The following is a 23,272-nucleotide window of genomic DNA, read 5'->3' as shown; positions in this document are numbered from 1 at the left end:
TTGTTTAAAACGAATCGAGTTTCCTCCCATTATTATAAAGTCTATCATGTGTCGTACCTCAGGAAAATGAGAGCACGACCTAGCGAAGCGCAATCGCACGCTCGCAATGATGGACTGAACAAAGTCGCCACCGAACTTTATTTATTCCTAAAAAAGGAAAGAGGAAATATCGATAAAACCCAAGACAGAACGACAATGATATTGGTCGTCGCAACCAAATCAGGGTTCGGGAGTCGATTACGCAAGGGGAAGATATTAGCACCCCCCACGTCCGTTGTACTCAACGGGAACCATTAGATCAGTTGTGCGCGTTAATGTTAGTTTGAAATGTTAGGCTTTTCAAGTTATTAGGTGGGAAAGAAAGAATAAAAGAGAGAAGAAATGTTTTTGGATTTTTGACGAAGGACTAAACCTAAGTTTTTTATTAGTGGGCCTGACAAGATTTACAAATCCTGCTCCTACGTATCTCAATAGAGAAATCAAGGCTTACGTAGTTCTGGGTAGAAAAATGTTTGTTTGTTGGTCGATTTTAGCGAAAGCTACTTTGTGTCAAATCGACGAAAACATTGTTGGACTATCCAAAACAGGTGGAGAAACATTGCCTTGCATTGTTTTGAAACAAAGTACCTTTCGTTTGAGAAAGGTTTGAAGAGTCAATCGCACGACGACGAGAAAAGGTTTAAGAGTCAATCGCACGGCGGTGAGAAAAGAAATTGATTGGTTTGTTGTATTTTGCGTAATGGCGAGAACTTGGATGGGCGAGACATCCATCTCGAATCCTAGCCTCAGGAGTGCGTGGTATCCACCACGTTCCATTTCCATCTTATTTGCAAAAAGTGTTTAATAAGGATTAAGTGTTTTGAATTTGATTGAGAAAGGGTTTGAAGAAACCGCATTGAAAAATTTGGACGATGGCGAGAGCTAAGATAGGCGAGACATCCACCTCGGATCTTAATCCCAGGAGTGCGTGGTATCCACCACGTTCCACTTCCATCTTTATTGAAAAAAGTGTTAAATAGGAATTAAGTATTTTGAGTTTTGTTATGAAAATGACTTGACATTGGATTAAGCATTGATGGACGTTTAAGAGAAATATTTGAATGAGTGTTTGAGAGAAACAGAATAGATAAGTTTGGATGATGGCGAGAGCTAAGATAGGCGAGACATCCATCTCGAACCCTAGTCTCAGGAGTGCGTGGTATCCACCAAGTTCCATTTCCATCTTTATTGAAAAGGTCTTGAATATGAATTAATATTTTTGAGTTTTTATTATGAAAAATGGCTTGACGTTGGATCAAGCATTTGATGAAGGTTTGAAAGAAATGGAATAGAATGGGAGGAAGAAATGAATTGATTTGTTTATTGAGAAAATACTCGACGTTGGATCGAGTTTTTATTTTTGATCTTTTGGAAATGGTTGATTTTATTCTTGTGTTAGTAGCTAACTAAACAGTCAAACAAATAAAGAAATGAAAAGCAGTAAAATTATTATACATCGAGGGAGTGGGGTACATTTTGTCAAATGGGGATTCAAAGTACTGGAATAATTAAATCGGGCCCAAACAACAAATAATGCAATGTATGAGTGTAAGTGCAAGAGAACTGTCTCATTGTAAGAAGACCCAAGAATAAGCCATGTGAAGAAAACAACAAATACAAAATTATATTTACAAGACACTTAAAAATTAAATTGAAAGAAACAAAATCAGGACGTGCACGGATAAAAATCGGGATGCGAGGATGCGAATCAAAGTCGCATAACGCAATGACGTGCAAGGCAGATGGAAATTGAAAAGCAAACAAGAAATCTAGATAATGTGCTCAAAACCGGTTTGCACATATTGACAATAATTGAAATGTCATATGTGATTAATCAAAACGCGACGAAATACCTAGGATTAGGAGCTTGCCAAATCATCCTTTTACCAACTCCGCAAGATAGGCATCCTTATCATATGATTTCAAACGCTAATACATAACATAAAAAAGGACGCACCAAACCTTTTAAATAAAACATAAAGTTGAAAACAGTAGCGACGGATAACCAGAGATCATTTTTCTTTCCATTTTGAAGATCAAAATTTTACAGCAAGATAACCAAACAAATGGAAGCTTCAAAGAAGCTAAAACGGAGAAATGAAAATAGAAACTCGAAAAGGAAACTAATCGGTTGCGGCGAGATTGACCGACGGATGTAGGTAAGGTTTCGTCTGAACCGGTCTTTGATCTTCTTGTCCGTCCTTCACCACCAAGAAAAACTATGGTTTTCTTTTCTCCTTGCCGTTGACCTCTTTTTTTTTGGTGAACAGTAGCGGCTCAATTCTCCAATTAGGGTTTTTTTTTTCTCTCTCCTTATATATCACTCATCTCCTCTCTGCTGTACTGTTGTGTTTCCTCAAAGTAGTGGAAAATGTCTGTACGGAAGACGTTTTGAATTTTGTCCATATTCAGCTTGTGGTCCCTCTTCAATTCCTCTCCATTTCCAAAATTTCACCATCGGTAAGAAAAAGTTCACCACTGTAACTCACTTAATTGAAAAATTTGTTTTGGAATTAACTAATTTTGGGTGTTACGCCGTGGCAGGTTCTCTCTTATTATGCGTGTCGTCTCCAAGTAAAGTTGTGCATGAAAATCAGGAGGGAGTTGAGCCAGAATGAGGCCACAAGCTTGAATCAACAAGCAAGATATTCGTTGGCTTGTATAACCATTTCGTGAAGCAAAGTTACTGGTATTTATTCCGGAAGCTGAAAGAGTCGATCTACTTCCACCTGAGGAGTCTGTGCTGTTGAATCCGGAGAATTTGGCAAAATTTCTGGAAGGGGCCGTTGTGATTGATATAACTGCTTTTGTTGATCAAGAACACTTGTTTGTTGAAGTATGGAACCCGGTGTCTGAAGCCTTTGCTGCATATCTCGTTGCAAAGGAGTTGGTTGCTGTTGCAAACTCATTTGCTGTTGCAATTACGCAGGCTGAGATTGAATCTGTGGCATCAATTGCTGCGGTGGAACTTGTCGTTGTGACTATGGCAACATGTCTAATCTTGTTAATGACCTGAAAAGGACCAAAATAGTGTAACCCCAGTTTATGATTCTGCCGTAAGGCAATGGAATGTTGTCGGTATCGTTAGAGCTTAACCAATAAGTGATCACCCACTTGGAATTCCAAGACCCTTCTCTTGGAGTCTGCAAACTTCTTCATTGTTTGCTGCGCTTTGGACATATTTTCTTTGAGTAAAGCTAAGACCGTATCACGTTCTTGTAGTAACGTTTGAAGTGAAGGGGAGTCAAAAGAGCTGTTGTCATACTTAATTAGCATAGGAGGATCTCTACTGTATATTGCTTTTAACGGACATATACTGATGCTAGTGTGAAAAGCTGTATTATACCATAATTCAACCCAAGGAAGCAATTTGGACCAAGCCATAGGGCTTTGACTCGTAAAGCAAGGTAAGTGCATCTCCAAGCATTTGTTGACAACTTCAAATTGTTCGTCCGTTTGAGAATGATATGTCGTACTCATGGCAAGAGTAGTACCACTTAACTTGAAGAGTTGTTGCCAAAACTGACTAGTAAAACTTTGTCCCTTTTATGAAGTCCATAGAGATATCCTCCCAGATTTGGGCTGGAATAGGAAGAGGGTGCAACAGGCCTGCTGGACGTGCAGTTGATGCTTTAGCTTGCTGGCAGACCAAACACTGTGATACAAAATCCTTGACGTCACAGTTCATGGCTGACCAATAAAATTGTGATGCTAGTTTGGCCTTGGTACGGATGACGCCAACATGTCCGCCCAGAGGGGAAGCATGGAACTCTCGGAGTAACAATTCAATAATTTGTCTATCCGCAGGAATGACCAACCCGATAAATTTGTGCAGCCAATGTTGTTGTTCCGGTGTTTGGATGGTTTGATCCGTCAAAGCCTTCAAACGTTTTTGATCCATCTTGATTGTGAACTTTTGACCAATAAGATAATGACAAAATTTCGACATAGCTTCAGTGATAGCCTAGAGTTCTCGCACATAAGTGGACTGTTTCTGCATCCTTGGGGACAACTTCTTAGAGAAGTATGCAATTGGATGTTTATCTTGGCTTAGCACTGCACCAACACCAGAACCCGAAGCATCAATTTCGAGAATAAATTATTGATGAAAATCTGGAAGAGCAAGTACTTGAGCTACTGTAATTGCCGCCTTGAGCTGCTTGAAAGCAATGGCTGCTTGGTTATTCCACTAAAAAGCATCTTTTTTCAATAATGATGTCAATGGTGCTGCAGTAGAGGCATATGCTGAGTTTGTGGGCGTAAAGGTTCATGGTATTCATTAGGAAGAGTTCGTATGGTTATGAATGACTTTGAGTTGGTGTGTGTGTAGTTTGTTGTTGTAGCAGCTGCAGGCACAATACGGCTATCCCTGCACATGGCCTTGTAAGTGTTCACTCCATCATCAACTGCTCTTTCAATATCATTAAGTATACTATCAGTACTTCCTCTCAAGACAACAGTTGACACAAAATTGCCACCTTCTTCATTTTTAACAACTGTAACCCTTGCACCACCAATTTCCTCGACTGAAATAGAATCGACATATCCAAGATCATCTGGATTTGGTTGACTAAGCTTCAACAGCAACATCACCGGTTGTACGGCAAAATCGACGCAGTTCAAACTTAGAACTGATTTTCAGAACCAATAAGCTTATAACGCTCGCAAAAATGTAAAGCCATCTCTCCTACTGCCCCTCCGCTTACAACCACTTTGGCATCAGATTTAACTACTGCCTTGATGAGCTCCTCTACTTTAGCCTATTCAGTTTTTGAATAATTCTCTAGATGCTCAGTTGAATGTATGAGAACCGTTCCTTTAGTTTCAGTTGCAGATGTATCAACGCCACCCGCAAACACGACAACCTTTGCCTTTTCAATTCTCTTTATACTACCAACAACATCATTTCTCAAAACCATTCCCTGAACAACTGTACTGTTACGCATGCCTCCTCCCAAGAGTTTTACAACACGATCTTTTCCAACACTAAACACATAATGCATCTTGGGAACAAATTGCACTGCCATAACACTGTCAGCATGCGCAAAAATGGATTTATGACAGTCACCAAAATCCAAACCCCAAATCTTTATATTTTTATCAGCAGAGCCAGTCACAATTAAATCTCCATCTGATGAGATATTCATACACAGAACAGGAAGCTTGTGTTGTGGCCATACAATGAAAGGAAGAATTTGAATGTGTCTACAAAGTGAATCTTTACAGTACCATCCAACAGAGTCTGGCAGCAACATGGTCCTCTGCATCAATCACTTGTTTGGATTGAGTAAGTTTGTCTTCACTTTGTGGCAGTATCCGATCCCTTGTTTTTGAAGCGCTCTAATATTGAACTGCAGTTGTTCATTGTGCAGGCATCAAGAAGACCATGATTCCAAAGTTTGATCATGAATAATGTCCAACACCAATGTAGAGCTCGGGATGAGATCAGCTCTTCTACATGATGCTTCGAAAATGCCTCACAAGCCCACGACATATGACCATCAGCCAGTACTCCTTGTTTCTTTATTTCCTTCTCGTCATGTTTGGCCTTTTCTGCCATTTGCTTGTTCTTAAACAGATCGCTGAGGTCTACTTGTTTGCGAGCAGGATCACTCTCGATTCCACGGACACGAGTGGCGAAATTCAGCGAACATAAAGTCTCTCCTAAGTCCGCTGAGCTTGGACTAACTTGGACAAACATTAAGGTTTTACAATCTCCTCCTAAAGAGATCTGCAGTATGTGAGTAAGCTTTGAGTTTCTGTAAGGGATGTGGGCTGCTTTGGAAGCAAGTGCAGAAATAACATCACCAAGTGCTGAAAGAGACCTGTTAATGAATTGCAATTCCTTCAGTCTTTCTCCCTCAGCTTCAGTTTTTCCCACACGCTCACTACCTGCTAAGTCTACTAGCCAAAGGTGACTCCTTGTTTTCTGGCCATTAATTAAACTCTCCCCAACAACAGTTACTCGCAACAAGCAATGAGATCGGCTGCTTTGCTCATTAGCAGAAGTGGATCCAACATATCTGACTCTGTTTCCAGTCTTGAGCAATTCCCACACATCTTCTGTTCCATGCACCTGAGTTTCAACAAGTCCTGGAACTTCTTGTGTTCCTTCTACAGCTTGCTTTATCTCCAATTTCTTCGGCTGGGCAGAATTTTCCACCAAAAGATCTCTTAACTTCTCATTATAAGCCTCCAGCATACTAACATGCAACTGGTACTTCGTTACACCCTTTCTCTCTTCAGATATCTTAAATAATTCTTCAAGTGTTCAGTAGTTAACTCCCCTATCTTCAGGTGTTCCCTCCATTGTAAATGTTTTACCGGTTCCGGTTTGTCCATAAGCAAATATACAGACATTAAAACCATCCAATACTGATGTAGCAATAGGTTTAGTTTGCAAAAAAAACAGCCTCTTGGTTATCTTCAGGCTTAAAGACATGATCAAATTTAAACGACTTCTTGGAAGAATCTGAGTTAATGACTTGAAGTTCATTGTCCAGAGTCGATTCAAAATTGACAATAGATGTATACCCGTTCCCAGTTTCACTTACACTTAAAGGTCTGCATCTGCAGAAAACCCTGATATTACCCTTAATTTCTATTATTTCATTGTAAAGTCGCTTTCGCTCAGAAGATTCATCCAGATACTTCTTCTTCAAGAGTTCACATTCAGGACCGAGAAGCTGAATAGAATTCACAACATCAAGGCCTGAAAAGGACTCAGTTGTGAATTTCACGTGATCAGATAATGCTACATGTTGCTCTTTGTAAATTATGTATTTTTTTTGGATAATCTATGATTTGCAATGAATGAAAATTGGTGTTTCTTGTAGCAAGACAAGGATCTCTCTTTGCATCTTAGAAACTTCATGTATTCATGTGATGAGGTGCTTTTTGATTATAAGTTATTCATATGCCATGTCAATGGATGATTATGATTGAATGAATGAACGAAGTAATCGAACTATGAATGAGTATGTGGAAATTCTTGAATGTGAATGAAAAATTTCCAATGTAATGAAGAAATATGAATGAAAATTTTGAATATGAAATGTAGAATCTCGAATTTGAAATGGAGAATATAAATGTGAATGAAGAAATATATATGAAATTTCTTTGAATTATGAATGAATGAGAAAATGAATATGCATGATGACCCAAAATAAAATATTTTGCACTTGACACATGATTTACTCGAAAGGGGGGTGAAAACTGGTAGTAAGACAAATGACAGATGAATAATCACCTCGATGAAATTGGAACGAAAGATGAAACATGAGGTTCACTTGATTCTAACAAATGAAAGAGTTTTCAAATCTCGCATTGCTAAGGAAATTAATCATCTTATACCAAAAATCAAGAAACAAAGCCCAAAAGACAAACATGGACTGGTCGTGGTAGCGAGTCCAACAACAAACGTTTTTTTTGGATAGTATCATGACCAGATGGAATGGTCATGAAGAAAGAATGCAAACGAGTGATTGATGGGAAAAAAATTTTAGGGCCAAAATCGAGGTATGACATCATGTACTGTGTAACTAGGTGTAGCTAGCTCCTCTATGTTTATTCTTTGAAATGGGAGATAATTATCAAATTTTGTTCGACTAGAGGATTACGACCCTTTTCACGTTATCTACATAGAATTCTTATCGCATGCCATCATCAAAGTAGTCGATGAAAGACAATGAAAACATATAAGATTGTCTCGCATTGGACCCTCTTTATCACTTTTTTTTTATATAGATGATGCTCTTCTTTTTGCGAAAGTTTCTAACTTCCAAGTAAGAATCATTTATGATATCTTGAATAATTTATGTTAGCGCTTTTGGAAATCTATTGACTTTATACTTGTCCATGGTTGAGACGCTCTAGAAATAAATTGTGTCACGCAAATGAAATTGTATTTTGTTATACTTTGGAATCCATCGCAATGAATAAAGCGAATCTATTAATTAAATGTTTTGTATTAGTGATATAATAACAGTAGTAATCTTGATAATCCCTTTTATCTCAGATTTTGGTGGATCAATTGGAAAACTCGTCTTTTCTCACAAACTTCACTCAACAACGAACTCATTCATCTCTAAACCACCGCGACGCAGTTTTTGTTCTACGCGGATCTCTCTCACGTCGATTCTTCCTTTCTCCATCTTCTTCCCGAATTAATCCTATATCCGGTAGTTCTTCGCCGGCCGGTGATTTCTCCACCACCCAACGCCGATTTTGCAGAGACGCTAGCCTTGTCTATGCGCACAGCGTAACCTAATCTCTAATTAAGGTACTATTTTGCAATTTAACATAATTTATAACTCGTCCCTAAACAAGTTCATGTTACACTTTGACCACAGAGATAACCTGTGATTTTAGTATTTTACTCCCTAATCAGTTACTGCAAACTAAACTCCAACACTTCGGTGACATTAACGTTTTCTTGTTCCACTCCGATAACAACCTTTGAGCTTCATTTCACAAACCAATTACCATGTTACTGAGGAGAAGAGGAACCTCTTATATCCGAAACCTTACCACAGAAACCAAACAAGGTGGTGATTATTCCAAAGATCAAAACTTTACTCATATTCTCAGTGAAATTTGCACCATCACTCGAACTAAATCACGTTGGGAGAATACCCTTCTTTCACAATACCCATCTTTCAATTTCTCAAACCCAAATTTCTTCCTCCATTATCTCAATCATCAGAACAATTCCTTCCTCTCTCTTCGTTTCCTTCAATGGCTCGCTTCTCATTGTGGTTTCTCACCGGATCAATCTTCATGTGATGCGCTTTTTGATTCCCTTGTTCATGCTGGTGCCTGCAAAGCTGCAAAGTCATTGCTTGATGATTATCCTGATTTTAATCCAAAGCCGGGTTCTTTGGAGTCTTACGTTTTGTGTCTCGGAAAAGGCGGAATGGTTGAGGATGTACTTGATGTGTTTGTTAGATTGAAACAGGTTGGATTTTTACCTTCTGTGTCAACTTTTAATGCGTCTTTGTTGGCTTGTTTGAAAGTTGGGAGAACCGATTTGGTTTGGAAATTGTATGAACATATGCTTGAATCTGGTGTTGTAGCTAGCATTGATGTTGAAACTGTTGGGTATCTTATTAAAGCATTTTGTGTTGAAGATAAAGTTTTTAATGGGTATGAACTTCTTAGACAGGTTCTTGAGAAGGGTTTGTGTCCTGATAATAATGTTTTTAACTCGCTTATAACTGGTTTTTGTAAGGAGAGACAGTATAATAGAGTTTCTGAGATTCTTCATATTATGATTTCCATGAAGTGTAATCCGGGTATCTATACTTATCAAGAAGTCATCAATGGACTCTTCAAGAGGAAGAATGATGAGGGTTTTAGGGTTTTTAATGATCTCAAGGATAGAGGGTATTTTCCAGATAAGGTTATGTACACAACAGTGATAAAAGGTCTTTGTGATATGGGGTCGCTTGGTGAGGCTAGGAAGTTGTGGTTTGAGATGATTCATAAAGGACTTGTGCCGAATGAGTACACGTATAATGTAATGATAGATGGTTATTGTAAGATCGGTGATTTTGTTGAGGCAAAGAAGCTCTATGATGATATGTGTGATAGAGGTTATGCAGAAAATGTGGTTAGCTATACCACAATGATTTCGGGTTTGTGTTTGCATGGAAGGGTTGATGAAGCTCTGAGCATGTTTCATGAGATGTCTCGAAAGGGTGTTGCCCGTGATTTGATTAGTTACAACTCTTTAATCAAAGGCCTTTGCCAGAAAGGCGAGCTAGTCAAGGCCACTGATTTGTTGCATGAACTTCTTGCACAGGGCTTTGAGCCATCAGTTTCTTCATTTACTCCTCTCATAAAAAGCCTTTGTGAAGCCGGTGAAATTGGGGGTGCAATGAGGTTGTTGAAAGGTATGCATGACAGGCATTTGGAACCAATTGCTAGTACACATGATGATATTATAGTTGGGCTATGTAAAGAAGGAAATGTTGCACAAGGTATGGAATGGTTACTAAAGATGATGAGTTGGAAGCTGAAACCCAAGGTGCTTACATTTGAGCACCTGATTGACGGTCTATCACATGAAGATAGGTTAGATGATATTTTGATTGTTTTAGATTTAATGTTTAGGGAGGGATATAAACTCAAAGAAAGCATAATTCATTCTTTGGTCAGTAAATTTAGCAAAGAGAATTTCGGTTTCCCTAATTTGTGTTTGGAGGAGCTCGTAGAAAGAAATTGATGTAACTGATTATGTTGTTTTATTTTCCATGTATCAATAAAGCGATGATTTTTTGGAAACACGTAGCTATAGTCATCTTGATGTTTCCGGTTGTAAATCTTAAATCTTGAAGCTGTAACATGTCTTTCTAGATAAATTACCTTTCAATTTTATGATTATGGACAATATTTTCGCTGAGGATTTATAATGTTGTGTTTTTTTTTTTCAAATTATCAAAAGGAGTTATATGCCTTTAGTATACTTTGTAAGCATAGTAGTGTCGACTAAGTTTCCACTCTCTTACAAAGAGCATTAGAACTAGGAAGCTGCAATGTGAATTTTGCAACGGTTTTGCAATGTGAATTGTGCCTCAGATGATATGGGCGTGATGTGGAATTTAACTAAGTATTCATACATGAATAATAAACTCAAATTTCAGTTGAGTGTGACTTGATTGATAGTTGATATGCGCGGAGCTTGGCTGTAGAACTCCAGAGAATTGATGTCGTGCAGCGAGAAAGAACCAGTGACTTTTTTTTACTTCTGAACTAACTATACATTTAATTGTTTCAAATTCGTCAATGTTTTTTTCAGTTAACTTGACTTAGATGTGGGTAAAACTCAATTATGTATTATATAGGTTGTCACAAAACTCTATTGGGAAATTACTTGCGTTCTAAGCAAGTGTAATGGAACCGCATATATTAAATATACATTTGTTTGTGCCTCTATTTTTCTCATTGCATTGGAACCACTGATATTAAGTAGTGTATTGGAACCACAAATATTCAATACATATTTAGTACACTGAACAAGTCAACAACACTGTATTTGGATCTTTAAAACCTTGCAGCTTTGGATCAGAAGCTAGTTTGCTTCTCTCAATCCTCTATTTAAATTTTGATGTTCCAAGTCGATGAACAACTTCATTATGTAATTGTTGTGCAGATGTTTATCCTCTTCAGTTTGTTCTCATAAACAGAGAAACCAACAAAATTAGCTGAAAATGGTGTCTCTCTTCTAAAATATATCATATTATTAATGACTATTATTTGAGTTTCATTACACTTATCGCTGGACCTTTGTTTCAATACTACTTAACATTTTTTGTCTGATGCGCATTTGTTTATCCTAGAGCACAATTTAGCTTGCAACACATGATTTACACTTTACCTACTCATAAAGTTGGGCAATCCAAGCAAGGCCTATTGATCAAAACTTGGAGCTGATACTCCTCTTCTTTCTGGTGTGAGGTAAACTTAATTGTCATTGCATTTTTGGTTGGATCATATCATATATTAACTATTTTAATAACTCTCATTTGTGAAGACCTGTAGTTTGTACATGGTTTTCTTTTCCCCTCTGTTTTATGTATAAATATGCTCCTATTATATACTCTTGGTAAGTAATATCAAGTATCAGTCTACATCATGTCTTATATTAGATGCATAAATATTTTCTTAAACTACCTTCTATTGTTATTTTTGTATTTGTTGCAGATAGTGTTTTAAGTTTTATGACAATGGTTTACTTTCCTCATAAAATTATTGTCTATCTTGCGAACAAAAAAGGATATGAAAATGTGTGGTTGTAAGAATTGCTTTAAAACCACAGCTTGTCTTAATGTAAACTGTGCATACAAGTTTCATAACTCTTTTCAATTCAAAACTGCATTACTAAATTTTCTACAACTTAGTGATTAAATAGTTGTTATTTACTTATGGCATATCTTTGGACATCTCCACTAATTTCTCGCATGTATTCTGCATACATATTCTAGATCCGTATCAGTAAGGGTCCATTTGAGAGTTGGTTTTTTTGGATGACTGCGTCTATATCTTGAAATGTGCGTGATATTTTTAAAAAGTTAAAAAGTTAAAAAAACAATATACTACATTAGCATATAAAATCATATTGTTTTTTGAACTTTTTAAAAATATCACACACATTTCAAAATATAGACGCATTCCTCCAAAAACAATATACACACATTTCAAAATATCACACACATTTCAAAATATTAACATTTCAAAATATGATTGTATATGCTAATGTAGTATATTGTTTTTTTAACTTTTTAAAAATATCACACACATTTCAAGATATAGACGCAGTCCTCCAAAGTCTTCCTTTCCAAAACCCTCCAAAAATAAAAAAAATATTGTTCTTTATTGGTCTTTTACTTATACTAGTAGTTAACATTAGGTTCCATCATAAATATCGGTGAAATTGTTTTGATTTTTTTTAATTGAATTAATTATTTATTTATTAAAATATTTTAATTATTATGGACATTTTTGAGATGTCATTCACTAACTGTAAAAAAAAAATTTCAAAAAACAATATGATTTTATATGCTAATGTAATATATTGTTTTTTTAACTTTTTAAAAATATCACACATTTCAAGATATAGATGCAGTCCTCCAACAAAACTCTCCAAAAATAAAAAGAATGTTTTTTGCAAAGACTAAAATAAATAAATATATATTTGCAGAGATAAAAAGTATATTTAAACCATTATTTTTTCTTTTGGTTGTAACTGGGAAAGTAAGTTGTCTAGTAATATTTCTTTTTCTTTTGAATTGGTTGTTTCTCTAAAGTGTCATGTTTTCATTAGAAACTAAAAAAGACATTCTGATTTTTTCCTGATACTAACTTCCTTATATTAACATGAAGACGATAATCTTTTCTAACTTCAACAATCCTATTCATGGTGCTACCTATTTCAATATGCATTATCTTTAAATTTATGGACAAGAATCTTTGATACTCCATTTTGAACTACTTTTCATCTATATATCTTAATCTCACAGTTGCCAACTTTTTTATAATTTTCTTTTCCTATGAAAAAATGTGTTTATAAATCCCTTCGTCTAATGATTCTTCTTTAGTCCCTCTTGAATCTTGCTATCATCATGGAGCTTCACAACCCTTTCTTTTGTACCTTCATAGCCACATTTCTTTTCCTCTTCATCATACTCAAAACAGTTAAAAAATGGAGTACTTCTAAAAACTCCATCACCAATTTACCACCAGGACCAAGAACACTGCCCTTCATAGGAAACATACACCAAATTATCAGCAATTCAATGCCTCATCAATGTTTTAAAATTTTAGCAGAGAAATATGGACCCTTAATGTACCTAAAACTAGGACAAGTACCATACATAATAGTTACTTCACCAGAAATAGCCAAAGAGGTTATGAAAACACAAGACTTAAACTTTTGCGATAGACCAAACCTTCTTTTGCCTACAATACTTACTTACAATGCTACAGATATTGCGTTCGCTCCGTATGGAGATTATTGGAGGCAACTACGAAAAGTATGCATTGTAGAGCTGTTAAGTTTGAAACGCGTCCAATCATTCCGGTCTATACGAGAGGAAGTAGTTTCAAAACTAGTTAAATCAATATCTACACGTGAAGGATCAATTGTTAATCTCACTGAGAACGTATTCTCGATGACATATGAGATAACATCACGAGCAGTTTTTGGAAAAAGGACTAAACACGAACAAGTGTTTAAAAATGCAATGGAGGAAATAGTGAGTTTGTTAGGAGGATTTTGCATTGCAGATTTCTATCCTTCTGTTAAAATATTGCTTCAGAGGGTGAGTAGGGCAAAGACTAGATTTGAAAAAGTTTGTAGAGAAACTGATAGGCTATTGCAAGACATCATCAATGATCACAGAAGCAATTATAGAGATGAAGATCTAGTTGATGTTCTTCTCAAGTTTCAGCAGGATAATCATTTGACCGATGACAACGTTAAAGCAGTCATCCAGGTTAGTCTATAACCTAACACATCGTGATCGGTTTTGTTAGTAACCAATTTAAAATATTTTTTTACACCAGTTCGTTCTTATATTCTATACTGCATGAATGCATGAATATATAGTAAAAGATAGTGACAATTCATATACAGGACTTGTTCACCGCTGGTAGCGAAACATCCTCGGGTATTGTTTTATGGGCGATATCTGAGATGGTAAAGAATCCAAAGGCGATGGAAGAAGCACAAGCTGAGGTAAGAAGAGTGTTTGATAGAAAGGGGTATGTGGATGAGACAAGTTTGCACCAATTGATATACTTGAGGTCTGTCGTCAAAGAAACATTGAGACTGCACCCTGTTGTACCATTATTGATTCCAAGAGAGAGTAGAGAGAGAAGTCGAATCAATGGATATGAGATCCCGGCTAAAACAAGGGTTGCTGTCAACGTTTGGGCGATTGGAAGAGATCCAAGGTATTGGGATGAAGCTGAGAGTTTTAAACCTGAAAGATTTGTTAACAGTCCACTTGATTTCAGAGGCACAGACTTTGAATTCATACCATTTGGTGCTGGAAGGAGGATTTGTCCAGGTATAGCATTTGCTTTACCCAATGTTGAGTTGCCGCTTGCTATGTTACTTTACCACTTCGATTGGAAGCTTCAGAATGGAATGAAGAACGAAGAACTTGACATGAGCGATTCATTTGGATTTTCTTTAAGACGAAAAAATGACCTCTGTTTGATTCCTATTACTCGTCGTTCTTAATATGTACTATATTGCCTAGTTTAAGTTTAAGCATACAATCTGTCAAAAAAAGTTTGAGCATCAAGTTCACAAAGTGTTTTAAGTTTCTTTATGCTATTTTTCATGCATGTTTAGTATTACAACAAAGTGTTTAATAAATTAAAAAAACATATGCACTTCAATCAATGATATCACATTTGCAGTAACTGATTCTGATTCATTCTTTCATGAGCTCTCATCCCTGTCCTTCTTCTATTAATCTTGCCTGCAAAGGAACAGCATTCTTCATGGCTTCAAAATTTTCTATGTAGGATTTTGGTATCACGTATGGTTTTATTTATTGACAACAATGCTATATTAACTACATATGCATTAATGCATTTTGAATAAGATTTTGTTTTATTCTGTAATTCTTTCCTCTAGTAAATTAATTTCCTTCAGCCTTGAATTTTTTTTTGAAGTTGAACAATTCAAAGCCTTATTCTTATATATTACATTTTTCTATCAAACATGCTTAATAAAAAAAAATTACAAACACTAATGATAAGATACTATCCTCTTCCCCAATATTTTCGTCTTCATCAAGAAACTTTTATTTCGGACGGTAGACTAGACTTCAATCAGTGATCAACATATTACTCAAAATTGGAGTTGGACCTCATGGTATACTCTGCAACAAGCTTAGCAAAAGAGGATGACTTATCTTCTAGCAATGTCGTTGGTGAGTCATACTCCTCAATAAGTCCTACACAAACACACAACAATGAACGACATAAGAAAACGAAACAGCAATGAAAAAAAGATATCGAGAATAACAGCTTTTCTTCCTAACCTTGATCAAGAAGTAGAACCATATCACTGTCAAGAACAGAAGTTATTCGATGTGCGATGGTAATGACGGTAGAGTCAGTGAAATGCTTCCTAAGAGTTTGTTGAATCAAATTATCTGTAGCTGTATCAACTGATGCAGTGGCTTCATCAAGCACCAAAATTTTGCTCTTCTTAAGCAGAACCCTACCAAGGCAAACCAATTGCCTCTGACCCATGCTCCAATTCTCACCATTCTCGGTAACTATAAAAGCATCAACTTCCATATTAGCAATAGGTTCAAGAGTAGAAAATACTATATACTCCTGCTAGACTTAAATATAAGCAAAAAGGTACACCTGGTCTAAATTTACATATATCTTTTTGCTTATATATAAGTTTGAACGGAGCATTTATGTTCGACAAAATTAGAGGACAAACCTGACGAGTCAAGCTTTCCTTCTTTCTTTCTAACTTCATCTCCGAGTTGACACTTATCCAAAGCCTATTTTAAAGAACTAAAATCAGTATTTGAAGAACAATTACAAGTGTCAGGCAACGCAACACGAATAAAAAAAAACCAACTCACCTCCCATATTTGATCATCGTTGTACTCTTCGAGAGGGTCCAGATTACTTCTCACAGTTCCCTCGAACATTGTTGGATCCTGCGGAATGATGCTTAGTCTAGACCTCAGATCATGCAGTCCAATTGCAGAGATGTTGATGCTGTCAATGATAACTTCCCCGGCAGTAGGCTCAATGAGTCGGAAAAGTGTTTGTATAAGAGTTGATTTGCCACTTCCTGTTCTTCCAACAATGCCGGTTTTCAATCCTCCACGAAACGTGCATGTCAGGCCACGCAACACGAGCGGAAGATGTGGAGCATATCGAACCTTCATCATGGACAACAAATCATTACAAATGGTGAAATCGAGCTCAGACAAACATCTAGTAGATAAATAATGCTACAAAGTATGTTGTATCAAAAGCACAACCTTCCTGTTCACAAGCGGATTTCTAACCGTTAAGGAAAAGAGAACCTTAGCATGAGTTTCATAAATTAATTAACCACAAAATGAATGAAAACAAAACCAGAAACAAGATTAAGAGGGGGCAACACGAAGAAAAAAATCTGCTACCTGCAAGTTTCGTATATCAACCTCGCCATTTGCGGGCCATGAAGGATCTGGCCTATTTTCTTCTTCTAAAACAAGGGGAGGCTCACTTTGAATGCTTGTATATTGAAGTATCCTTTCTACAGATATAATTTTGTTCTCCAAGTTGCAAATATTCCATATCACCCAAGCTTGTATTTGGTTTAAATTCAGTCCATAGGTAACAGCTAGACCAGCAAGGCCTTCAAAAATCGTTGGAATAAAAAAATAGAAACAATTATGCTCAACTCCTCATTATACAAGTAGAGTAACTTTTAACGGATATACGATACTAGATTTGAAGTATGCACCTGGATTTATGATTCCAGGTGGAATTGAAATCAAGAACATCAAGGAAAAGACAAATGTGATGGAAGACAACATATCTAGGCGGATGCATAACCATTCCATAGCAGCAGCAATATTGAACTTTGGCCGACTATAGCCATCCGTCAGTTTCATGTTTGCTGCATGAAATCTTGACTCTTGATCAAAGCTTCTAATGGTTGAAGTACCGGAAATTGTTTCCGCAAAGTGTTGAATGATAGGAGCTTTGCATACTCCACATAAACGTGATAGTTCACGCGCTGATGGTAAATAAAATCGCTGCATATTACAAGTTCTATAGTTGTTAAGCATCACCACTTAATATTATAAAATGGAATCAAATTTGCAAAAAAAAAGTCCCAACTTATTATCAAAGTCTAAACATGGTTGATGGTCCCCATAATACCTGATAGTGAATGCTAATTGCTATGACGGGTATAAAGACGATGAAAACTTGCCATGCAACCTGAGACATCACTATTATAATTCCTAGAAGCTGGATCAAAGAGAAGGCAAATGAGCCAACTTGATAAGGAATGTCTATATCCACTGCACTTTGATCAGTTGAAGCCTGCAAGACAACAGAGAGTAAGAAAACGATAAATAAAAAAAACAAGCGAAAATGTAATCGATAGTTATAATTATTAAATACAATTGACTAGAAAAAGAAAGAACAGCGTTATGACATACTCTATTAAGGATTCGGCCACTTGGAGTAGAATCAAAAAACGACATCGGGGCGCGAAAAATGGCCAAGTGCATTTTATTGAAGAGTATAGTAGCTGTCTTATAGCCGAATGTAACAAGTAACAATGCTCTAACAAGAATGCATAAAGCACTTCCAATGGCCAAACCAACATAGACTTCAATAAGAGTTGTTCCTTTAACAGGTGGCTCTACATCTGCTGAGATTGGAGTTGCCCAAGCCATCCAATAGTTGCTTCCAATTTGAAGAGTTTGAAACAAAATCTGAGCCAATATTATGAACGGTGCGAGAGCTCCTCCATATGCAGTTGTGATATACTTCCAATAAACTGAAAGCCCAACTTTCCCTTTCACTCTTTCTTCATCTTGAACAAGTTGGCCTTTCGGTTCGCCTGTATCATCATCTGCTTTACCATTTTGCTCATTTTTGTTTACCTCTTCGTGAGTGCCGGTGCCGGAGATATTTACTTCTGGTTCTAACTTACTTATTTCATTAGATGTTTTTCCCTCACCCAATGATTCAAGTGTAGACAAAGCTTCTCTATGTGCACCAACAAGTTCCATAAAATCGGTTCCAATGTGAAGCAAATCAGCATACTTTCCACTCTGAGTTATTTTTCCATCTTTCATGACCTTTATACGACAACGGCCAAAAAAAGGTTAAAAGAAATCCTTCCTTTAAATAAATGATAATACAATTATGATAAATACTCACCAATATAAGATCGGCAGTTGGTAAGAACTCCACTTGATGAGTAACATAAACAACTGTTTTCGAACTTAAAACACCCAGCAAGCATTCCTGCCACACATTAAGCATAGAATCAAGATGCGACTCACATGTATCATAAGATACTGATAACTATTTTGTAATATGCATGGACAAAAGAAATAAAATAGCCAGTTTTTTATATCGCACGTGATAAACAAAACACAGAAAATAAATTACCTTGAAAAGGTGAGATCCTGTATGAGCATCCACAGCACTAAAAGGATCATCAAATAGATAGATATCAGCATCTTGGTAAAGAGCGCGAGCAATTTGTATTCTTTGTTTCTGTCCACCACTCAAATTTATCCCACGTTCGCCTATAACCGTTTGATCACCAAATGACAAGATTTCCAAATCCTTCTTCAAGGAACACGCTTCAAGTACCTTCTCGTACCTTTCCCTAACCATTTGTTCACCAAACAATATATTATCCTCTATCTTACCACTTTGAATCCACGGCGATTGAGCAACATAGGCCTTTGTTCCACAAACCTTAATGGTACCCGATATCTTTGGAACTTCTCCGAGTAGACAAGAGAGTAAAGTAGATTTGCCTGATCCAACAGTACCACAAACCGCAACCTTCATACCATGAAAAACTTTGAGATTTAAGTTCTGTAAAGTTGGATTAGGCAAAGATAAATCCCATGAAAAATTCCCATCGTCCACTTCAATTGCCGTATCAGAACTACCCCGAGGAAGCCTTTCTACAACATCAGACTGCAAGTCTTCGAGACGAAGGAACGACGCGATCCTATCAACAGAAACTTTAGTTTGTGCTATCATTGAAATTAAATCTGGAAGATTATAAATAGGCTCTTGAAGAATCCTGATTGTTGCAAGTGCTGACAGAATCTTCCCGGATTCAAGTGGGACCCCTATAAGCATACAAGTACCGAAAGTAACCACGGATACTAATGTAGGTGCACCCCAAAAGACAAATGTAGTTATGGCTGAAGTATAAAGAAATTTTTTCAACCAGCCTTGTTCCGTATCTCTGAGCTCGGTTATTTTAGATAGAAACTTCATTTCCCATCCTTGCAGTTTAAGGATCCTCATGTTCCTTAAAATTTCAGACGTCGTCTTCATTCTTGTATCCTTCGACTCCATCAATTTTTTTTGAAACTTCTCTTGTAACGATCCTAACGGAACATTTGCCAACATAACAATGATGGTTGTAACAAAAGCAGCAACTGAAGCAAGTCCAAGGTTTTTATACAAAATCAACAACGCCAATGTGACTTGCAAAACTACTAACCACATATCATGCATGTACCAACTGAATATACCAACTCTTTCAGCATCAACTGTCATGAAATTGATTATTTCTCCAGAAGTGTGACATTGCCTTGATTGACACGAAAGTGTTAACGTTTTTTTATATATCATCGTCACGAGCAGTCCTCGGATACGAAGTCCGAGTTGCTGCAACCTAAAGAACCAATGCCTTTGTGTAAAGCATTCTACAACCTTTGCAAGGAAAAATGCAGAAACCAACACGTAGCCTTGATTCTCATAAAGCCTTTTTCCATCAAGATATTGAACAAGAGAATCGATAAGATAAGGGCCGACATAACTAGCAAGAGTGTTTAAAAGTGCAAGAAAAGCAGTGAAAAGAATCTCTTTCCACCCTGAGATTATTAATGACTTAACCAACTTAAGCGAGGTTACTCTATTGACTTCACCACAATCAGCTTCAAGTTTTTCACAAAAAGTTGGAAAAGCTCCAACCACACTATCTCCACTATCTAGCTGAGGAATATCCTCAAGGTCTAAGATTTTCTTATTGCCGAATGCTATCAATGGACCCACCCATGTGAAAGTGAGCAGGCTCAAAATTCCAGCATTTGAATAAGGGGTAAGAGTGTCACCCCCTTTAGTCTCTTTTAACTCCAAGACATCACCATTACCATTACCAATATGTGGATCACTATTCAAAAGAGGTTCTTGAAGAGTTCTATCACCTTCTTCTCCACTCTCATTTTTCACACAAAACCCGATATAATAAAAGAACAACCCAACACAAACCGAAACCACATCAGAAACAATGCATGGAACAGTTAACTCAACGCGATTTTCATACAAAACAACAATGTCAACCACAAAGCAATAACATGAAACAAAGAGATAGAAGACACACCAAGCTCTGAAGAAAACTGGAAACCTACTTTTTCTCTGACTTGAACTGAAGAAAAATAAGAACCCTTTATGAAAGCAAACACAAACAACACACCAAGCAACTGTTTTCAAAGCTAAATCAATAAGGGTAATAAGCTTTTCTTCTGACCAACCACTAGTATACCAGTAGAAATAATTAACAAGAAAAAGAACAAAATTGAAAGAAGAAAAACCAACAGAACAAAACTTTGTCACTTTAAACAAACTACTATTTGGTTTCTTCTCCTTAGTCTCATTCCCAACACTCCCAACACCAGCTACAACCCTTTTCCAAACCCATGAAACCAAAACCCCTACTAGCAACAGTATATGAAGAACACTAGACAACCCATGAAGGAAAATGGGTTTGAGAAGAAAATCAAAATCAGTAGCAAGGTTCATGAGTGAAGTGGAAGAAGACAAAGAAAACAACATGGTTAAAAATCGGTTTTTTTTTCGTTACTGAGATTCTATGATGAAAAGGGTGCAGTCGGATATCATAAAAGATGAGATTTTTGAGGTTATAAAGGATGAAAAAGTTGTACTGTAATGAAGTCAAAAGTTTATGGAGTCAATGGAAAAATGGGAATTTCTTGGGAATTGGGTTAACGTGGTGGCCAAGAATTGAGGGTTTAGTGGAAACGTGAGATAAATAATTGAAGAGAAAGTGAGAGGGAAGGAGACAAAAAAAAAAATAGATGAGAAAGGTTACTGAGAAAGAGACAGAAACAGGGTTAGTGGTTTTTTTAGTAGAAGGAAGAGGCGAAAATAGAAAAATATTGGATTGGAAGATTTTTAATTGTGTGAGATATGATAGTATTGATATTGATGTGAAAATTGATGTGAAATGGATTGAATCAATGTGTTGGGAATTTGAATTTGAAAAACATTGAGAAACAGAGTATATACAGCACAGAACTATGAGGATATGCTTGCTTTAATCTTGAGATTCTATCATATAAGGGTAATTAATTGAAATTTTATGGTTTGGATTTGTAAATAATTAATGAAATATAATGAAATTAAGTTTGTTTGTTTTATCTAATTTTTTATTTTCATTTTTCTATCAAATTTAGGTGGATGCAATGAAATGGGAGATTCTTAATTTGTTTCAATTCAAAATTGTTTTAAATATTAGTGTATTTTCATTTTTTTACTTAGTAATTTGTAATAATTATTAAAATGTTTAAGAAAATAATGTGTTTTAGAAAAGACCATACTACCTTTTCTTCTTAATATGCCGCATCTTCTTTTCAAGGGTAGAATGATAACTATTGAACAGAATAAACTATTTACATATAAAAGATATTTGTGGTTTTAAATAGTCTTACAAATAATAGAAAGTATAAGAAAAAAACTAACTTCTCCATATAATTAGAAAGGACTGGATTACAATAAAAGACTAATTCAAACTTAAACAAACTTCCACTCCTAACATTTAGGAACTTTATTAGCAACTAAAAAAACTATTTCTAAAACATGTAACTCTTAACAAATCTCTCCCCTAAACTAAACATGTGTGTTGCATATTAGGTTATACCCAAACTACTTCTAACACCAAAAGCTTCTTAGAGTTTCTCAAATTGGTCAAGCTTCAATAGTTTAGTCATGATATTCCCTACTTGCTCGTTTGTGCCACAATATTCAATATCAATTGATACATCACTTGTAAGATTTCTTAAAAAATAATATCTCACATCAACGTGTTTACTTCTCCCATAAAAAATTGAATTTTTCGTAAGCTTGATGGTGGAAATATGTCGCAACGAATTTTAATAGAATCAGTTTGAGTATCTTTATTCTTCTTCAAAATTCGTTGCATCTAGATGCTTTGACAAGCACAAGAGGCAGCAATAACATACTCGGCTTCGGTAGATGATAAAGCTACTACATGTTGCTTTTTAGATGCCCAAGCCACAACTCCACCACTTAGCTTGAATACATAGCCTGAAGTGCTCTTTCTATCGTCCAAATCACTAGCCTAGTCATTATCCGTGTATGTCATTAGCTCGCTTCTCCATCCCCCTTTTATAAAAAATACCAAAGTCAATAGTAGCTTGAATGTATCTCGGTATTCGCTTAGCTGCTAGCATGTGTGTTTCCATTGGATTAGACATGAATCTACTTATGATAAAACATTATGCATTATATTTGGCCTAATTACTTTCATGTACATTAAACTTCCCACAATCTGTTTGAACAAGGTTTCATTTGCTTTTACTCCGTTCTCCTCTTTTGACAGCTTATTTTCAGGAACTATAGGATTTCTTACTCCATTACAGTTGCTCAACCCGAATTTCTCATGTATTTCACCCGCATATTATTTTTGGCTAACGTAGATGCCATTGACACCTTGATGCAAATCCACCCCAAAAAAGTATTTCATCTCTCCAAGACCAGTCATCTCAAACTCGGTTTGCATTGAGCTTCTAAAATCTTGCATCATGAATAAATCGTTACTTGTAAAAATAAAATCTTTAACATAGAGACTTACAATTAGAATTTTGTTGTGTTCACGTTTCTTTACAAATAAAGTGTGATCATCGCAGTTCCTTTCGAACCCCTATTTGATGAAATAACCTTC

At 36.2% G+C, this 23,272-nt stretch overlaps 4 protein-coding genes and 1 pseudogene across 4 annotated transcripts; 2 read left to right on the top strand and 3 right to left on the bottom strand.

Annotated features, from left to right (window-relative positions):
• Positions 1–4,664: 4,664 nt before the first annotated feature.
• LOC127121621 (T-complex protein 1 subunit theta) lies at positions 4,665–5,294 on the bottom strand. Its single transcript, XM_051052079.1, has 2 exons — positions 4,851–5,294; positions 4,665–4,799 (listed from the first exon to the last, which is right to left on the bottom strand). Exons 1-2 carry the CDS (start codon positions 5,292–5,294, stop codon positions 4,665–4,667), a joined length of 579 nt encoding a protein of 192 aa, XP_050908036.1.
• A 44-nt stretch (positions 5,295–5,338) lies between these two features.
• On the bottom strand, positions 5,339–8,192 carry LOC127121620 (kinesin-like protein KIN-14S; annotated as a pseudogene).
• Positions 8,193–8,500: 308 nt separating this feature from the next.
• On the top strand, positions 8,501–10,441 carry LOC127117603 (pentatricopeptide repeat-containing protein At5g18950; the record flags this gene model as incomplete). Its single annotated transcript, XM_051047675.1, has 1 exon — positions 8,501–10,441. A coding segment is annotated over one exon (1,764 nt), but the record flags the coding sequence as incomplete, so codon positions are not given.
• A 2,556-nt stretch (positions 10,442–12,997) lies between these two features.
• On the top strand, positions 12,998–14,891 carry LOC127117602 (cytochrome P450 71D10). The gene is made up of 2 exons (XM_051047674.1): positions 12,998–14,033; positions 14,174–14,891. Exons 1-2 carry the CDS (start codon positions 13,161–13,163, stop codon positions 14,783–14,785), a joined length of 1,485 nt encoding a protein of 494 aa, XP_050903631.1. The 5' UTR covers positions 12,998–13,160; the 3' UTR covers positions 14,786–14,891.
• LOC127117601 (ABC transporter C family member 3) lies at positions 14,860–21,450 on the bottom strand. Its single transcript, XM_051047673.1, has 10 exons — positions 18,709–21,450; positions 18,475–18,561; positions 17,745–18,392; positions 17,461–17,625; positions 17,039–17,333; positions 16,713–16,930; positions 16,161–16,466; positions 16,013–16,076; positions 15,597–15,836; positions 14,860–15,509 (listed from the first exon to the last, which is right to left on the bottom strand). Exons 1-10 carry the CDS (start codon positions 21,121–21,123, stop codon positions 15,400–15,402), a joined length of 4,548 nt encoding a protein of 1,515 aa, XP_050903630.1. The 5' UTR covers positions 21,124–21,450; the 3' UTR covers positions 14,860–15,399.
• Positions 21,451–23,272: the final 1,822 nt, after the last annotated feature.

Source organism: Lathyrus oleraceus, chromosome 2 (genome assembly GCF_024323335.1).
Source record: "Lathyrus oleraceus cultivar Zhongwan6 chromosome 2, CAAS_Psat_ZW6_1.0, whole genome shotgun sequence".
In the NCBI taxonomy this organism is placed as follows: Eukaryota; Viridiplantae; Streptophyta; class Magnoliopsida; order Fabales; family Fabaceae; genus Lathyrus; species Lathyrus oleraceus.
This window is presented reverse-complemented; position numbering and strand designations above follow the sequence as displayed.